The sequence below is a fragment of the Phalangium opilio genome, unplaced genomic scaffold (assembly GCF_054372755.1).
Source record: "Phalangium opilio isolate 3A_F unplaced genomic scaffold, DU_Popi_V2 ptg000048l_1, whole genome shotgun sequence".
NCBI classification, from domain to species: Eukaryota; Metazoa; Arthropoda; class Arachnida; order Opiliones; family Phalangiidae; genus Phalangium; species Phalangium opilio.
Genome location: NW_028324170.1, coordinates 975,061 through 991,523, shown reverse-complemented (window position 1 = coordinate 991,523; position 16,463 = coordinate 975,061). Strand labels below are relative to the sequence as shown.

General features: G+C 32.0%; 5 protein-coding genes across 10 annotated transcripts; 2 read left to right on the top strand and 3 right to left on the bottom strand.

Annotated features, from left to right (window-relative positions):
* Window positions 1-296: 296 nt before the first annotated feature.
* LOC149673531 (uncharacterized) lies at window positions 297-6,469 on the bottom strand. 2 transcript variants are annotated; one of them, XM_089839103.1, is made up of 4 exons: window positions 5,980-6,469; window positions 5,707-5,896; window positions 2,837-3,710; window positions 297-2,770 (listed from the first exon to the last, which is right to left on the bottom strand). In XM_089839103.1, exons 3-4 carry the CDS (start codon window positions 2,929-2,931, stop codon window positions 2,455-2,457), a joined length of 411 nt encoding a protein of 136 aa, XP_089695229.1. In that variant the 5' UTR covers window positions 2,932-3,710; window positions 5,707-5,896; window positions 5,980-6,469; the 3' UTR covers window positions 297-2,454. The 2 variants fall into 2 exon arrangements, with proteins under 2 accessions (XP_089695229.1, XP_089695230.1); XM_089839104.1 differs by having other exon boundaries at window positions 2,837-5,923.
* Window positions 6,470-6,579: 110 nt separating this feature from the next.
* Window positions 6,580-11,333, top strand: LOC149673530 (golgin subfamily A member 5-like). 4 transcript variants are annotated; one of them, XM_089839091.1, is made up of 14 exons: window positions 6,580-6,717; window positions 6,784-6,849; window positions 6,975-7,591; window positions 7,658-7,986; window positions 8,040-8,280; window positions 8,435-8,558; window positions 8,638-8,734; window positions 8,791-9,206; window positions 9,965-10,063; window positions 10,152-10,301; window positions 10,374-10,440; window positions 10,519-10,615; window positions 10,719-10,782; window positions 10,890-11,333. In XM_089839091.1, the coding sequence occupies exons 3-14, from the start codon at window positions 7,374-7,376 to the stop codon at window positions 10,968-10,970; spliced, it is 1,983 nt and encodes a 660-aa protein (XP_089695217.1). In that variant the 5' UTR covers window positions 6,580-6,717; window positions 6,784-6,849; window positions 6,975-7,373; the 3' UTR covers window positions 10,971-11,333. The 4 variants fall into 4 exon arrangements, with proteins under 4 accessions (XP_089695217.1, XP_089695215.1, XP_089695218.1 ...); XM_089839089.1 differs by having other exon boundaries at window positions 6,932-7,591; XM_089839092.1 differs by having other exon boundaries at window positions 6,932-7,591; window positions 10,702-10,782.
* Window positions 11,133-12,365, bottom strand: pasi1 (septate junction component pasiflora 1). The gene is made up of 5 exons (XM_089839102.1): window positions 12,128-12,365; window positions 11,958-12,054; window positions 11,792-11,877; window positions 11,622-11,723; window positions 11,133-11,553 (listed from the first exon to the last, which is right to left on the bottom strand). The coding sequence occupies exons 1-5, from the start codon at window positions 12,218-12,220 to the stop codon at window positions 11,416-11,418; spliced, it is 516 nt and encodes a 171-aa protein (XP_089695228.1). The 5' UTR covers window positions 12,221-12,365; the 3' UTR covers window positions 11,133-11,415.
* Window positions 12,366-12,387: 22 nt separating this feature from the next.
* On the top strand, window positions 12,388-15,352 carry Tgs1 (Trimethylguanosine synthase 1). Of its 2 annotated transcripts, XR_016366865.1 has the most exons (6): window positions 12,388-13,930; window positions 14,007-14,196; window positions 14,259-14,457; window positions 14,523-14,654; window positions 14,755-15,128; window positions 15,211-15,352. XR_016366865.1 is itself a non-coding variant. In XM_089839088.1 (5 exons), exons 1-5 carry the CDS (start codon window positions 12,537-12,539, stop codon window positions 14,967-14,969), a joined length of 2,130 nt encoding a protein of 709 aa, XP_089695214.1. In that variant the 5' UTR covers window positions 12,388-12,536; the 3' UTR covers window positions 14,970-15,352. The 2 variants fall into 2 exon arrangements, 1 of the variants encoding a protein (XP_089695214.1); XM_089839088.1 differs by having other exon boundaries at window positions 14,755-15,352.
* On the bottom strand, window positions 15,341-16,133 carry sqh (Myosin regulatory light chain sqh). Its single transcript, XM_089839101.1, has 2 exons — window positions 15,717-16,133; window positions 15,341-15,640 (listed from the first exon to the last, which is right to left on the bottom strand). The coding sequence occupies exons 1-2, from the start codon at window positions 16,131-16,133 to the stop codon at window positions 15,533-15,535; spliced, it is 525 nt and encodes a 174-aa protein (XP_089695227.1). The 3' UTR covers window positions 15,341-15,532.
* Between the last annotated feature and the right edge of the window lie 330 nt (window positions 16,134-16,463).

The following is a 16,463-nucleotide window of genomic DNA, read 5'->3' as shown; positions in this document are numbered from 1 at the left end:
ACCTTTCTCACTCAGCTGATCACTACGGGTCAGCCGGTTCACTCGTTCCCTGGAAGCCGTTCAAGGAGGTCGTGATCCCGCTTCTGAGGTCGATTCTTGATCGTTCCGCCATTTCCCTGATCGTTTTTGCCGAGGAAGACAGCTGAATTCGACGCTCTTCAACCTATTTGGCGGCCATTACTTCGCCTCGTGGTGCTTTAACAGTCCGTAAGCCTAACCTTTACAATAATCCAAACTCATCTAGCTCCCCTTAAATTATTTATTTTATTTCAAGTATTTAAATTAATTAGGAAGTGTTAAATGTTAGTAATTTTTATTTATTTATTAAAAATCAAGTAACATAAATAAAATTTTACAACGAGATGTTGGACAAGAGAGAATCTCTTAATAATTAGTTTAGGGGCTATAATTTAAAGATATTAAACGGGGGACGTAATTAATTTAGAGATATCGCGACAGATTTTCGGAAATCAAGTCCCGCCGAACACGAGGACCGTTGCCCTAAGCCTAATTAAGAGTTGTCACGTTTAAACTCTAATTATTAGGGGTCTATCTGTGGGAATAGTTTAAAATAAAATAAGTAGCAGGAGTTTAACTAAAATTAGTTTAGGGGCTATCATTAATAAATTTAGAGATAGAGCGATAGATTTTCGGAAATAAAGTCCCGCCGAACACGAGGATCGGTGCCCTAAGCCTAATTAAGCCTAGTCACACTTAAACTCTAGTTATTTACGGGGTCTATCTGTGGGAAGAGTTTAAAATAGATAAATAGCAGGGGTTTAACTAAAATTAGTTTAGGTACTATCATTAATAAATTTAGAGATAAAGCGACAGATTTTCGGAAATAAAGTCCCGCCGAACAAGAGGATCGGTGCCCTAAGCCTAATTAAGCCTAGTCACATTTAAACTCTAGTTATTTACGAGGTCTATCTGTGGGAATAGTTTAAAATAGATAAATAGCAGGGGTTTAACTAAAATTAGTTTAGGGGCTATCATTAATAAATTTAGAGATAAAGCAACAGATTTTCGAAAATCAAGTCCCGCCCGCAGAGATTGTTTTAAGACACGTGGACGTTTGCCCTAAGCCTAAGTTCAGCTTTGTCCAATTTCAACTCAAGTTTTTCTTTATGGGTTAGGGTTTCCTAAAATTGGCGAAGAAGATATTTTAAATTATTATTCTATTAAAATGGGCAAGCAATTTAGTTTAAATAAATGTCAGGTGTTCCTAAAATTAATTAAGGGGATGTTTTAAATTATTTTCATTATTATGTTACATAATTTAATTTTAAATAAAGGGCCGATTTTCTTAAAACTATTTTCTATATAATTTTGGGATTTAGCTAGCGAGAGTATTTATTTAATTCGGGGTGGAATTCACGGTAATAGAATCTTTCTTTAATTTAGGGTGGCAATTAGTAGCTGTAGTCGAGTCTTTCTTTAATTCAGGGTGGCAATTAGTTAGTGCAGTTAGTTCGCCTCCGTTGATATATTTGGTAGCCATTTTTTCAATTAAGGACAAGCTTTTCTTAAATTATTTAAATCTACGAGATTACTTTGTTAGTAGGCAACAGTTAAATATGTGTTATTAATATGTTTTAATTTATAGATGTGGATGATTTTCTTGGATTTTTCTGTCGCTGGTCATTCCGAGACGTATCCTTCCAGATGACATCCTTTGTTCCGATTGACGCTAGACGAAGCTGTTCTGGACCCGCTATGTATCATTCCTGATGACTCGCTTCGTTGGATTCACGTTACACGATGTCTTCTGGACTTGCTCTTTCTCTCAGCGCCGACTTAAAGATATGGAGGAAATCATCGAAGCTAGAAGACGCAAAATACATCTTTTTTACTTGCAAATTTTTCATGTAACCACTTAACTTAATTTTTTTCGTGGAAATTTTATTTGTAACGACTTATTATTTTTTTTCGCGTTCAAACTTTTAACTTACCAACCTCTTTAATATTTCTTGTTCGAAATTTTTGTAAACACTTTGGTTTTTTTGTTTTTTATTGAATAAATTTTGCCTTAAACCTCGTTCTTTCTTTTATTTCAACACTTTCGATACTAGGCTTGGTTTCGATTTTTTTTAATCGGGACTTAGGGGGGTTTTTTTGACCCTTTTTTAGTCCCTTTTAAGCTAAATAAGTAAAATACAAAGCATAAAAAAATTTTTTTTACAAAAAAAATAAAATTTATATTAAAAATATAAAAAATAATATAAAAATTCATAAAAAACACGCAAAAAAAGGTCAAAAAAACTACCCTAAGTGTTTTTCGACTATTTTTGTTCCTTCCCCAATATCGAAACTTAAATTTTAAACTTAAGCTACCACCCCCAAAGTAAGCCTTGCGAGCCCAATTTAAATTTAACAAGCCCCTGTTCAACTCGGGAATCATTAAATTTAAACTAAGGCCCGCTGTGGAGCCCCCAAAACCAGGAAACTTCGTCCTTAGCATGGGATTTCCAATGAAAGTCCACTCGATGATTGAAGTCCTCCAGTCGATGATTGAAGTCCTCCAGTCGATGATTGAAGTCCTCCAGTCGATGATATAAGTCCTCCAGTCGATGATATAAGTCCTCCAGTCGATGATATAAGTCCTCCAGTCGATGATATAAGTCCTCCAGTCGATGATATAAGTCCTCCAGTCGATGATATAAGTCCTCCAGTCGATGATATAAGTCCTCCAGTCGATGATATAAGTCCTCCAGTCGATGATATAAGTCCTCCAGTCGATGATATAAGTCCTCCACTCGAGAGAATGTTCCTGCGCAAGAGAAATTCTTATTATTATTTAAAGAAAATAGCACATGCATAACTTCAAATTAAATACCTTAATATGAAAATCCAATTGAATATTCTTGCATGATGTAACGTAAAATGTTCGGGCAGAAGACAAATTATTATTATTTGACAAATGCGTGACATTAAACTAAATACCTTAGTATGGGGAAGTAAAATAATACCATAAAAACCTAAGCCTTGATTTAAACCCGCTCAAAATCGTGTTTACTTTTAAAGGACAAAGCGTATAAGCAACCTTCTACCTTAAACATAAATCATAAATTTATTTAGATCCTAAAAAACTCCCTCAAAGAGTTGCCAAACGCTTTTCCCCTAAAAATATTTATAATTAAAATCATAAACTAGATGCCTTAATACCGCAAAGGGAATCTCACCCTTAAAATCCTGATTACGTTCATTATTCTTAAAAGGGAGGGCTAGGACCAGTTTTCACCTATTCCATATTTCAACATTTTATTCATGTCCTGGCGAAAAAAATCCCTAAAAACGAAAAGGACACAAGCGCTTTCCTTCTAAGAATAAATATAATAATAAATAATAAACTAAATACCCCAATAATTGCCTACAATGTTTAACAGGCTGTCGAAATAGTCTTTTTGCTAATGAGATTCCCTTTAAACGGATAAAATCAAAGTGTAGACCTGAATTGAGAATGGAATTGTCCCGTTAATATTGCTAAAATTACTATTAATAAGATTTAATTACTTCACTGAGAGCCTAAAATGTCTAAATTGTTTTCCTAGTGAGATTCAGTTTCAACGGATAAAATCAAAGTGTAGACCTGAATTAAGAAAGGAATTTTAATGGGTTCATTGACCTGATTAAAATAGGGTGCATTCGTCAAATAATAATAATTCATTCTAGAATCCAACATAAATTTCTCCTTTGGAAACGGATGATAGCTAAAGAAATAAAATCTGTTCAATTCAAACAATCAAATACAAAAGTAAAATTATTATCAGCTTAAATGGGCACAAGTATTTTGAATAACATGAATTCCACTTTCAAATAAATCATTTAACATAACTAGAAAGATAAATATTAGTACGGTTTAGGGTCAGTCTTGAAATATTTGTCAATTAAACAATCACTTTGAATTACTTTTAAACCGACTAAAAGATTGAATAGTAAAACCAGGAATAAATGCAACGCGATATTAATTAGAAAAATTTAATAAGATTAATTTCAAATATTTTGAATAAGTACGACATAAATGTGAATCAAAAATACTGTGTGCCAAAATAAACTTCTAAATTCTTTCCAAGAAGCTATTTGGATACGGCTAACTTGTTACTACACCAATGGTGCTGTTACGGTGAAAAAAAATGGGCTTGACACCCACAGGGCCGGAAATAAGAAAGCTTTCATATAGAACATGTGTCCCCTCCTTTGACTAGAAAATTTATAGGACCTTGTCCACTAGTGTGTGCAAAAACTCCGCGTATCTCTAGTAGAACCAGTTATGAGCCTTCAAAGTTGGGTGTAACTATGGTGGGATGGGGGGGGGGCAACTAGGACTATAACATAGTCAAAGGACACCCCTATCAATAGTAGAACCAGAGTTATGAACCTCCAAAGTTGGGTGTAATTATGGTGGGAGGCAACGAGGACTATAACATAGTTAAAGGACACCCCCTATCCCTAGCAGAACCAGAGTTATGAACCTCCAAAGTTGGGTGTAATTATGGTGGGATGGGGGGCAACTAGGACTCTAACATAGTCAAAGGACACCCCCCTATCTCTAGTAGAACCAGAGTTATGAACCTCCAAAGTTCGGTGTAATTATGGTGGGATGGGGGGGCAACTAGGACTATAACATAGTCAAAGGACACCCCCTATCAATAGTAGAACCAGAGTTATGAACCTCCAAAGTTGGGTGTAATTATGGTGGGAGGCAACGAGGACTATAACATAGTTAAAGGACACCCCCTATCCCTAGCAGAACCAGAGTTATGAACCTCCAAAGTTGGGTGTAATTATGGTGGGATGGGGGGCAACTAGGACTCTAACATAGTCAAAGGACACCCCCCTATCTCTAGTAGAACCAGAGTTATGAACCTCCAAAGTTCGGTGTAATTATGGTGGGATGGGGGGGGCAACTAGGACTATAACATAGTCAAAGGACACCCCCTATCAATAGTAGAACCAGAGTTATGAACCTCCAAAGTTGGGTGTAATGCTATTCCTTGTGAACATTTTGCTTAATTACTCGACCCCTGTTTGTCGTAACCCTGGGTTTCTAATATGGTTGAATGGGGGGAGGGCAAATAGGACTATAACATACTCAAAGGACAAAAACGACTTATCTCCTTTGACTAGAAAATTTAGAGGACATTGTCCACTAGAGTGTGCAAAAATAGTATCGCGTGTTCATGGTTAAGCTATCAAAACTTTGGGAAAATTTATTGGTCAAACCGTCCAATGACCCCCTTAGTTTTTAAAAATAGTATGGGACATTTTAAAATGTTATTGGACAATGTGTCCTGTGCTTGTTTCCGGCCCTAGACACCCATATTAACACCAATAGATTTGTTAATTGAAAACATTTTAGAGAACTACAGTTACTTATAAACCTCACTTCGGCTTTAATACACCAACCGTTAAAGGTTTTCTACTCGCTTCAGTTAAGAGTAATATACAGCCAATAACCAAAGCAACAAAAGTGCATTAGTTAATTAGAACTATGGAGTTCCAAATAACTACCATTATGTTTGGTAACCAATAAATAAAATCAACTAAGGCTATGTTTTCTTCAAACAGACAATGGTCGTAATTAACAAACCTATTTGGCACGGTTAAGATACATTTTCCATTTGTAACGCTGAATTTCCATTCGGTTGCGATAAAACTTTGGTATTTAATCTAAATTAGCCCTTAAAATATAAATAAAATATTTACCTGGAAAGATCTCTTATACCACTAAAAGAGACAACAGCTTCCTTGAATCCGTGGTGCCAACAACGTGGTCCCGTAAGCCTTGGTAATAGTAGCACCAGCCAGTGGTGCCAACCAACGTGGTCCGTAAGCCTTGGTCGTAATTAACAAACGTATTTTGGCACGGTTGACCATAAATTTTCCACTTCCAACCCTTAATTTCCGATCGGTTGCAATAAAACTTTGTTATTTAATCAAAATTAACCCTTAAAATATAAATAAAATCAAAATATTTACCAGCAAAGATCGGACAGAAAATCGCAGCAGCCAGTTCTAACGGAAAACGACCCCAAAAATAACCCAGAATGAATAGCCTTATTTGCTGCAAACACGGACCGCTAGATGGCGCTGCTGAAGTTAGGCAGACTTAAAAATATGGCGGCAGCGTGCGTTTCAATTTTATTGTTTCTATTTTCTAATATAATTAATAATTTAGTTAATTAATGTCTTCTAAACAGCCCAAAACACTTTTCTCCGCTTTTAAAAAGTGGTACTGGAGTTTATGGATTCTAATAGCTGGAAAATCCACCCTATAAACGTGTTTCTCTAATAGGTCGAAACCTGAAATCATAATAATTAAATTAATCCCTATGAAAGTTAATTCATTTTACAGGGGACCCAGTTTTACGTTGATCTAGATGAAATAAAAGTTCTGAAATTAAAAGTGTAACATATTCCAAAATCTTTGTTTGTTTTTGGCCTAATTATTCCTGTTCTTAATTAGAAAATTAGTAAAATAAAAAAAGTAATGAAGAAAGAAGATGCTATAGGTTTATCCGCCCCATAAAGAGGGTGTCCTGTAAGAATAATCGGGTTGCAGTACACGTCAAAATGCTATATGTGATTCTTCCCTCCAGTAATACCATAAGTAACATAATAAACAATTATGTTACTTACGATAATACTAAGGTTAGTTTCCCCGACATGTACGCTAGCTTCAAACGTTACAGCGAAAGCGTTCCTTGGTTGCTTGAGGTAAAACTAATTAAAAATGGGCTAGACAATCTGGTAAAATCTTGTATAATCTAATACTTTCTAAAGGGCATGTTTTGGACAAGGAGGATGGGGTTGGGTTTTTAATCTTGGAGACTTGGAAAACGGTTACAAGTACTGAATTTACAATTTTGACATTGGAAATAAATTTTTATTAAAAAACTCTATCGACTCTAAAAGCTTGAATCCTTTTCAGAATAATAAAACACGTCAAAACACAAGTCTCATTAAAATTTCAGGTCATTTGGATGAATAGGACAAAGGATCTGTCCAAAAACCTACCTCCTCCGATAGAACTTAATGTTAATTTTGGGTTCCTTCGAACTCCATAGTGCGAGCAGCTTGCGTTGTCGAGTGCGTGATCGAGTGGGCTATGACTAAAGTTTTTTGTTTAGCTATTGTTATGGTTGGTAAAGTGGTAAACGTAACGCTACGTCATAAATCTCGACGTACTCAACATTCTACATAATATTGTAATCTAATTAATCTAAATTATTTTTGGGCAGTGCATAGCTTGAAGTTGAAATAAATGGTAATTTCTGTTGAGTTATAATTCCAACATATAAAGATTAAACCCCGGCTTCCTCCTCTTGAAGTTCCTCTCATCTTAAGCCTTGGTCTTCAATAACAAAAATCCAATGTCTTGGTTTGTGGACGTCGCTGGCAAAGCTGAAGAGCTTTTAAATCGTGTTGATAAAACAGCGGCTGTTGCCCTACAAGTTCAACAAAAGGAACAACTAAAAGAAAGGGAAAAATATGAACGTTCTCAACTTTCATCCCAGGTACAGCGAGTTCAACAACATTACGATTCAACTCAGGCTCCGGCTAGTAATCAGAATACTAACACTAACTATATGTAAGTCAAAAAATTTATTCCATTTATTTATTATAGTACTTTATTTAAGTATTATTTCCTTTATAGCAACGTTCCTAAAACTCCCCCCTTTAAAGCTACCCCTAAACCAACTCCATTAAACAGTAATGAAACATCTAAAAGTCCCGTTGCTTCAAATTCAAATTCAAATTCAAAATCAATGAAAGATGAAGAAAGCCTTTTGGAGTTTTTAAACGCAACTGTTGAGATACCGTCTCCAAAAAATCCACCCAAAATTAAATCAAACATCAGTCCTGTAAGTCCTAAACAAGAAGATAAAACTGATGAACATTCGTCTGCCGTTAATACGGAGAAAAGTGCGGATTTAGATAAAACTTCAACTCAAGTTCTCTCTGAAACTAACAAAACGTCTAATGGTATGTTTAAAAATCTATTTTAAAGAATTTTTCATAGAAATTTCACGAAACAGATGAACAGTCTTCCAAACCTGAGAAAAAACGGGAAGAAATTAAAGATCGAGAGATGCCAAGGCCTAATTCATTATTGGCAGCTGAAGTAAGGGAATTAAAAGCTAGAGAAGTTGATTATTCCGCCGCATTAGAGGCCAAAGATTCGCAATTAGCCATCTTGAGAGTTAGACTTCAAGAAGCGGATATGGAATTAAAAAGTACAAAAGAAACATTAAAGAAATATCGAGACGATAACGAAAGGTAGGTAAACAAACAATGTTACTTTGTGACTAGGAGGATGCATACCATTTACACAGGGAGTTTAAAGCCAGGCCTCCTTGTGTAAAAGGTATGAATCCTCCTAGTCTAAACAAAATAATTATAATTAAATTCTAATAATTTAATTTAATTTAAGGTTAATGAAAGAACATACAGCTGTCAGTGAAGTTAATAACGATGCTATAACAAAACTGCAACAAAAATTACAGGAAACTGAAATTGCTCTTAAAGAAGAGTCCGAGTTGCGTGAAAAAGCAATGGTAATTTTACCAATTTATTTTTTTTTTTATTTTCTAATAATTAATTATGTGTGAATAATTTTAATTTGGTTTTTTTTAGACGGAATCTCGTGTAAATTTTTCAAAATTAGAGGAAGAAAAGCAACAACACGCCTTAAATCTTGCATCAACTCAAAAAAATCTAATAGAGTTGAAAGGTTAGTGATTAAAACGAACATGGTTGTTGTTTTGTTGAGAAAAGTATTGTTTTTAGCTCAAGTAAAAGACCTAAGTCAACAATTACGTCAAAGCAAATCGGCCTTAGATACTGTTAAACAAGATCTAGCTTATTATCGTCAAAAAGCCCAAAGACTTTTACAGTCAAAAGAAAAATTAATTTCAACATTGAAAGATAACAATGTCAATAATGATGATCAAAGTGAACTCGATAGTTCTCAAAGAGTAGCTTTGGAAGAATCATTAACTAAGGAAAATGATACGTTACGAGAAGATTTAATTCAATCTAAAGCCGATTGCGAGAGTTTGAGGGTGGAGTTACAAGTATTGGAACAGAGTTGCCAGGAAGAAATTGAAAGAGCCAATGAAAAATGCAGGAATTTGGAAGAGAGTTTGCAAGTTGAAAAACGTTGTAGAGAAGATTTGGAAAATGAGATAATTCAACATAAAGAAGTTAGTAAATTGATTAATAGTTAATTATTGTTTAATTTAATTACTTTATAATTAATTTTTGTTTAATTTAATTAATTTATAATTAATTATTGTTTAATTTAATTAATTTATAATTAATTATTGTTTAATTTAATTAATTTATAATTAATTATTGTTTAATTTAATTAATTTATAATTAATTATTGTTTAATTTAATTAATTTATAATTTATTATTGTTTAATTTAATTAATTTATAATTTATTATTGTTTAATTTAATTAATTTATAATTAATTATTGTTTAATTTAATTTATAATTAATTATTGTTTAATTTAATTAATTTATAATTAATTATTGTTTAATTTAATTAATTTATAATTAATTATTGTTTAATTTAATTAATTTATAATTAATTATTGTTTAATTTAATTAATTTATAATTAATTATTGTTTAATTTAATTAATTTATAATTATTGTTTAATTTAATTAATTTATAATTATAGTTTAATTTAATTAATTAGTGTTTAATTTAATTAATTAGTGTTTAATTTAATTAATTAGTGTTTAATTTAATTAATTAGTGTTTAATTTAATTAATTAGTGTTTAATTTAATTAACTAGTGTTTAATTTAATTAATTAGTGTTTAATTTAATTAACTAGTGTTTAATTTAATTAACTAGTGTTTAATTTAATTAACTAGTGTTTAATTTAATTAACTAGTGTTTAATTTAATTAATTATTCTTTAATTTAATTAATTTTAATACCTTTTGTTTAAGGAACTGAAATATCTAAGAGAAGATTTAACAAGAACAAAGACAAACTTAACGCAACGTATTAAAGATCGTGATTTAGAAGTTGAAAAACTCAGAAAACAGGTAATTTTATTCCTAAATTAATTATTAATTATTTTATTCCTAAATTAATTATTTCTTTCTTTCGTTAATTACAATTAATTTTAAACAGTTAACAACCAAAGCTCAGAATGGAAGCAATCAATCGGAATTAGAGTCCAGAATCCGTAATTTAACGGAGAGTTTAATTCAAAAGCAAATGGTTTTAGAGGCATTAAGTACGGAAAAAAATTCCTTGGTTATGCAACTTGAACGATTAGAAGTGAGTTAATTTTAATTAATCTTAATTAAATGGGGAATTAAATTATTAATTAATAACGTGAAATTGATGCAGCAACGGATGAAAGAAGCTCAGCTTTCAAGTAATAAAGGCAATATAAGTGTTGGCATTTCAGTTGAAGGTAAATAAATTGACTTTAATGACTTAAACTAACATAATTACTTTAATTAGTATTTAATTAATTATTAATTAACTTTAGACACCTCAAAAAACCGTGCATATTTCACTGAAAATGCGTTTGATGGAAGATTAACAAAACGAGTAAAGAAAGCTTATGGAATTATTGATTCTCTAAGGTAAATAAAATAATAATTAAATTATTTTAAACAAAAATAAAGTTTCCAATTTCTTAAAATAATTATTAAATTTTAATCATAATTAGTTTAATTACTTTATTAGCATTAGAACTGGTTCTTTTTTGAGAAGAAATCCGGCTTCCAGAGCTTTTCTCTTAGCTTATATGGTAACTTAAATTTAATTTTCAATTTAAAATTCCACATTTTTATAATTATTAAGTAAATTAAATTAAGTTAATTAAATTAACCTAATTAATTTTACTTTTTCTTCTAGTTTTTATTGCATATATGGGTGTTAATAATCTTACTAAGTTATCAACCTGAAATACACACTAATTATGACACTCATCTCTGATTGGTTGATGCAGTTGGCGGGTTTGGCTTGGGATGGAAGTTTAAACTGTTTTACCTTTATTTTTTTTGCATTAAATAATTTAATTATATATAATTAATTAATTAATAAAACCAATAGGCCTATAAAATAAATTAGATAATTATAAGCAAAAGAGCAACAATATTTTTTTAAAAAAACGTGTCTTTATTTTTATTTGGTAAAATATTAAGTGTATATATAAAAAGTATAAGAAGTATAAAATGTTTCTTTTCTTTGTTCCGATGGTAAACCCCTTTTTTGTTTTGTACATAATCTAAAATCCTAGTAAAAATGTATAGCTACACTCGAGAATTATTAAAAAATACGCTTGTTTACAATTACAAATGAGATTTCTTGGTTTTTTGATACAAAATGGAATGTGAGAGATTCAGATTCTGAACTTCAGATTTTAACGATTAACGCCTCGTTAATAAGGGTAAAGTATGATGAAACTGGGTTCTTGCAGTTCTTTAATGACTTGGTAATGAGATATGACGCATAATAAGCAGTAGACATGGATTCCATCCAATGTCCATATGATAATAGCTGCCAGGATGGAATACAGCTAAAATTAAAAGGGAAATTATCATTCACAATGTACTTCATTTCTCGTTAGTTTGTATATTTATTTACATTTCGGTAATATCTGTATATTAACCAGAGACCAAAAACAATTGCCAGTAATATTTCAAAAGTTACTGCCATCATCCATGGTAAAAATAACCCTCTGTTGTCCTGAAATGTAACTTATTACCGTTAGTTTTGTTCATTTGTCTTTTTTGTTAATTTTTAGGTAGGAGTACTTTTCTAACTCCTAAAACAAGAAGTCCAGAGAAAATTACAACAGCCAGGCTAAATATTATGCTGAAACAAACGGCCCCTGTCAAAGCTGTAAGTGTAAATCGTGATTAATTAACGAGTTTTCAGGTGTGGTTAGCGCCCCTTTGGAATGCTGTTGAAAGGACATACCCCCTCTCTCAATTTCAAAAAATGGTGAGAAAAACTCGTCCGAATTGCCCCCTTGTATTACGTAAATGGAGTAGCAAATGCAAAGAACATGTATAACCTAGATTTTAACATCATAATTAATTTTAATTGTAATTAACACCTGATTAACGTATTTGCAATGGGTAAATTACAGTGGTGTACATTGCCGAGTAAATACATCCAAATTTTATAGTCGTCCATGAATAGACCATAAACGGAGTCCAACATTTGTCTAAAACTGCCATTTTAACTTAATTTTAAATTTATAACTAAGTTAATTATGATTTAAAACAAGGTAATTAGCACATTCTCCGAGATGAGGAGGAAACCACGCCCGTCGTTGGCTTTCGTTTCCAAAGTTCAAAGTTCGTGCTGTCGCGGACGCGGAATCAGCATTCCTTCAACTCTCTGAAAAACCAACTGTCTATTTCGTATATTTTCGTTTCTCTAACTGTTCGTAAGTTCAACCATAGTAAAAGCCTGTATGACGTCATTCGCGGGAAAAATTCGCATGCTTAATTTTTTCGTGCTAGAATAATTTAGTAAATTATCGTTAGTTAAATGGTAATGGAAGTTTTATTCAGAGAAAAATGTACGCAGTTCGAAGCGGTATGTGTTTTTTCGCAAGTATTTTTACATGACGAGTGCGATGAAATATCTAAAGAAGATAAAATAAACGACATTTTTGAAAGAATCAATTTAAGCCTTGGCCTTTTTCAACAACAAAAAGTTGGAAGTCAACCACGTGTTCAAATCGATGAAATTTTCGAAAAACGTGAATTTGAACAAAAACTTCGCATTAATGAACAAAATAAATTATTTGGACTCGAAGTTGAAGGTGAAAACTGTTTAGAAGAACCATTGTCATCAACTGACATTGATTTTATTACAAATGAAATTGAAATAATGAAAATCATGGGGTTACCGTTATCATTTGGAAGAAGTGATAAAACACCAAAAACCAGAAATGCAAAAACCAAAACGAAAACTAAGACTCATTTTAAACGACAAAATCGTGAACCCGTATTTGTTAAACCTAAAGAAGTGGTTCCTACTCCTAGTAGTTGTAAGAAAGTCCCACAGAAACTAAAACAAAAACGGATGATATCTTTAATTTTTTGGGAGAAAGTGTTTAAACCTAAACTGGAGTTTCTTTGTGACGTCGCGTATGACGAAACTACTTTCACCAATCCACTAACATCCTGTCTGTCAAAAGGATATCAGTTTCCACCTTTAAAACTGTTCCCTGGTCACCTTGAAGAAGTGTTAATGTTCTTGGAACAAATTGTTGTTGCTACAACAAAAGAAATAAGAGAACGAGCCATAAACTTGATATTTGACAATGAAGATTTAAGCGAGATATTTATCGACTTGTTGAAATTAAATTACAAAAGCAATGACCTTGAGGGTAGTAGACCAAATTTTGAAAATGAAGAGAATACCAGCTTTTTAGACGAACAATTCAATGCCTATTGGATTGAAAATGGTTATAACATTGTTTCAAATTCATGGGCGATAAAATATTCCGATTATATGATTAACGAAAATGAAAATAACACGGAATTCAAATTCAACAATGAAGAAACTGTTAGCGAATCAACTCCTACTGAAACGGAACAAACCATAATGCAAAGTACTAATGAAAGTACAGACCATGATTCAATGTGGCAAGAACTTTGGAATGAACATTGGTGCATAGTTTATGAAGAACAGAAAGAACTATTCCTTCAAAATTATTACCTTAACGTTAAAGTTGTTCCTAATGACACTGGTCAAAATGAAACAGAGGGCAAAAATGAACAGTCAAAATCTTCGGAAGAAATTCAAAGTAGCGGAAACTTACAGGGACAAAAGAGCACTGTAACAATTCCTATTATTTCAACAAAGATTAATGGTTCTTCTAGTGATGACGACGATGAACCACCAGAAGAAAGACCAATTGACAAGAAACGGAGGTAATTATTAAAAGAACACTTAGACATTAGTATGGAGAGGGCAGAGGGATGACCCTTTAGTTTTAACATTTTTAAGCCACGAAGAAGATCTAGAAGAGAACGCGGATCTCAGTTTTCAATTCAAAGGGGTGGGTCTAGCTGTTGCCTTTGTTCAGGAAAATTTACCAATACCCATAATGTACAAAAAATTAAAGAAAACTAAAGGTCCATGCAAAAATTCTGACAATTCTTTAGATACAAGTATAGAAACTAAAGAAGAATCTTCTGTAAGGCATTTAATTAATTATCACCTGGCAAGTCAAGAAACTCGCTAATAAAGTTTAGTTAGGTTTTACAGGAAGGTGGTGGTGGTGGTGGTGGTTTGAAAACGATTGAAAGTGTTTCTCATAAGAAAAGGAATAGAAATAAAGTGCTTAATAGGAAAAATCTGCCTGAAGAAATGATTGCTAATCCCGAATTAGCAAAATATTGGCACCAGCGATACCGTCTATTCTCTAAATTTGACAAAGGGATTAAACTAGACGCGGGTAGGGTATATAATTTTATATTATACTCGAGAGTATTAGATTAAACCTTTATAAACCAATTTTAGAGTCGTGGTACTCTGTAACCCCTGAAAAAATCAGTAAACATATAGCGCAGAGATGTCGGAGTGACTATATTATCGATGCATTTTGTGGAGCTGGTGGAAATACCATACAATTTGCTTTTACGTGTCAACATGGTAATAATAAATTGGTGACGACTGTTAAGGCCCACTTAGAATAAATTTAGTTAGTTTAATGCCAAAATTAATTAAGAAATATTAATATTTTGTCTTGTAGTCTTAGCTATTGATATTGACCCAAAGAAAATAGAGCTCGCGCGTCATAATGCCGAAGTTTATGGGGTCGCTGATAAAATACAGTTTGTCATTGGAGATTTCATGGAAGTTGGGAAACATTTACGTGCGGATGCTATTTTTATTAGTATGCCTTGGGGAGGACCCGAATATCTGGACAAAGAAACATTTGATTTAAATAACACAACACCTAACTGATATCCTTTTTATTTTTAATCTTTTTTAAGTTTTTTTTAATTAATTAAAACATGATTTTCCTTAATTAAAATTTAATTTACTTTTGAAGTTATGGAACTTTGCCAGAAAATAACCAAAAATATTGCTCTGTTTGTTCCAAGAAACAGTAACAATAATCAGGTGAATATTTAGTAGCTTTTAAAGATGATCTAAATGTTAATTTAACTACGATTAATTTAATTTAATTTAATTTAATTAAAAGCTAGTAAAGATGGCGGGAAATGGAAATAAGGTGGAAATTGAACAAAACATCCTTGATAAGAAACTGAAAACAATAACGGCTTATTACGGCAATCTTGTCAATGATTGTAATTAAAATAATTTAAAAAACATTTTTAAAAAACAATGTGTGTCTTGTTTATTAAAGTAGAAATGAACAAATTAGGTCTACAACTTAATTAAGAAAGCATTAATTTGTTAATTAATTAATTAATTTTAAAAATACAAATAGTTACAAAAGCTCTAAAGAAAAATACTTTATTATTAATTAATATTTTAAAGATATTCATTTTTGGAACAATTTTTTATTGATCATCTTTTTCTTTGGCACCGTGTTTCAAAATTCTGGTGAATTCCAAGTAATCAAACATTCCGTGTTTGTCAATGGGCGCTTCCCTGTACATTTCATCAACCTGGAATGGAAGGATAATACAGAATGATTAAATACCTTAATTCAGGGTTTAGGGTTGGATATTAGGTTCTACTTACATCTTCATCAGTGAAACGATCCCCCATACTGGTTAAAAGCTCCCTCAACCTCTCTTCGTGAATAAATCCACCATTTTCCTCATCAAAACAAGCGAAAGCATTCTTGATTACTTCTTCAGGATCAGTACCTTGAAGTCTTTCACCAAATAACGTCAAAAACATAGTGAAATTGATGGGACCAGGTGCTTCATTCATCATTGATTCTAAGTAAGGATCTTCGGGGTTTTTTCCCAACGAAGCTAACATATCATGCAGATCTTCTTTATCAATAAATCCATCGCGATTTTGATCAATCATATTAAATGCTTCCTTAAATTCCTGTATTTGAGCTTGATCAAACATAGCAAAAACATTGGAAGTTGCGCGTTGGGCCCTTTTTTTAGTGGCACCGCGGCCTCTGGTTTTACGGCTAGACATAGTGAATGCTTTTTGCCTGAAAATATTTAAATTAAAACCTAGATTAAATTAGTTATTACTAATCAGGCGTTTAAAATAAATGATAATGAATACCATAAAGTATATTTTAACATCTTATAAGTTATTTTCTAAGTTAAACTGATATTTAGGTCTAGTTTCAACAAACTAACTTTGTAAACTGATCTCCTTACAACGCGAAAAATCCTTCACCAATCGCGATGGAGTTAAAAAAAACAAAAATTCATTGCCTTATATGAGCAAACCTCAATATAAACAAAGAGGCTATTGTATTTACTACTATTTGACCCCATTTTTATATAGATTCCTATT

Coding starts and splice junctions, on each gene's coding strand:
- pasi1 (XM_089839102.1), bottom strand. CDS start 12,220: ATGGCAGTTTTAGACAAATGTTGGACTCCGTTTATGGTCTATTCATGG. Junction 11,724..11,791: donor TTGTTTTAGGAGTTAGAAAA/GTACTCCTACCT, acceptor GTTACATTTCAG/GACAACAGAGGGTTATTTTT. Junction 11,554..11,621: donor TATACAGATATTACCGAAAT/GTAAATAAATAT, acceptor TTTTAATTTTAG/CTGTATTCCATCCTGGCAGC.
- Tgs1 (XM_089839088.1), top strand. CDS start 12,537: ATGGTAATGGAAGTTTTATTCAGAGAAAAATGTACGCAGTTCGAAGCG. Junction 14,197..14,258: donor AAACTAAAGAAGAATCTTCT/GTAAGGCATTTA, acceptor AAGTTTAGTTAG/GTTTTACAGGAAGGTGGTGG. Junction 14,655..14,754: donor TGCTTTTACGTGTCAACATG/GTAATAATAAAT, acceptor TTTGTCTTGTAG/TCTTAGCTATTGATATTGAC.
- sqh (XM_089839101.1), bottom strand. CDS start 16,133: ATGTCTAGCCGTAAAACCAGAGGCCGCGGTGCCACTAAAAAAAGGGCC. Junction 15,641..15,716: donor ATCGTTTCACTGATGAAGAT/GTAAGTAGAACC, acceptor CTTCCATTCCAG/GTTGATGAAATGTACAGGGA.
- LOC149673531 (XM_089839104.1), bottom strand. CDS start 2,931: ATGTCACGCATTTGTCAAATAATAATAATTTGTCTTCTGCCCGAACAT. Junction 2,771..2,836: donor AATTGGATTTTCATATTAAG/GTATTTAATTTG, acceptor TCTCTTGCGCAG/GAACATTCTCTCGAGTGGAG.
- LOC149673530 (XM_089839091.1), top strand. CDS start 7,374: ATGTCTTGGTTTGTGGACGTCGCTGGCAAAGCTGAAGAGCTTTTAAAT. Junction 10,441..10,518: donor TGTTGGCATTTCAGTTGAAG/GTAAATAAATTG, acceptor AATTAACTTTAG/ACACCTCAAAAAACCGTGCA. Junction 10,616..10,718: donor GGAATTATTGATTCTCTAAG/GTAAATAAAATA, acceptor TTACTTTATTAG/CATTAGAACTGGTTCTTTTT.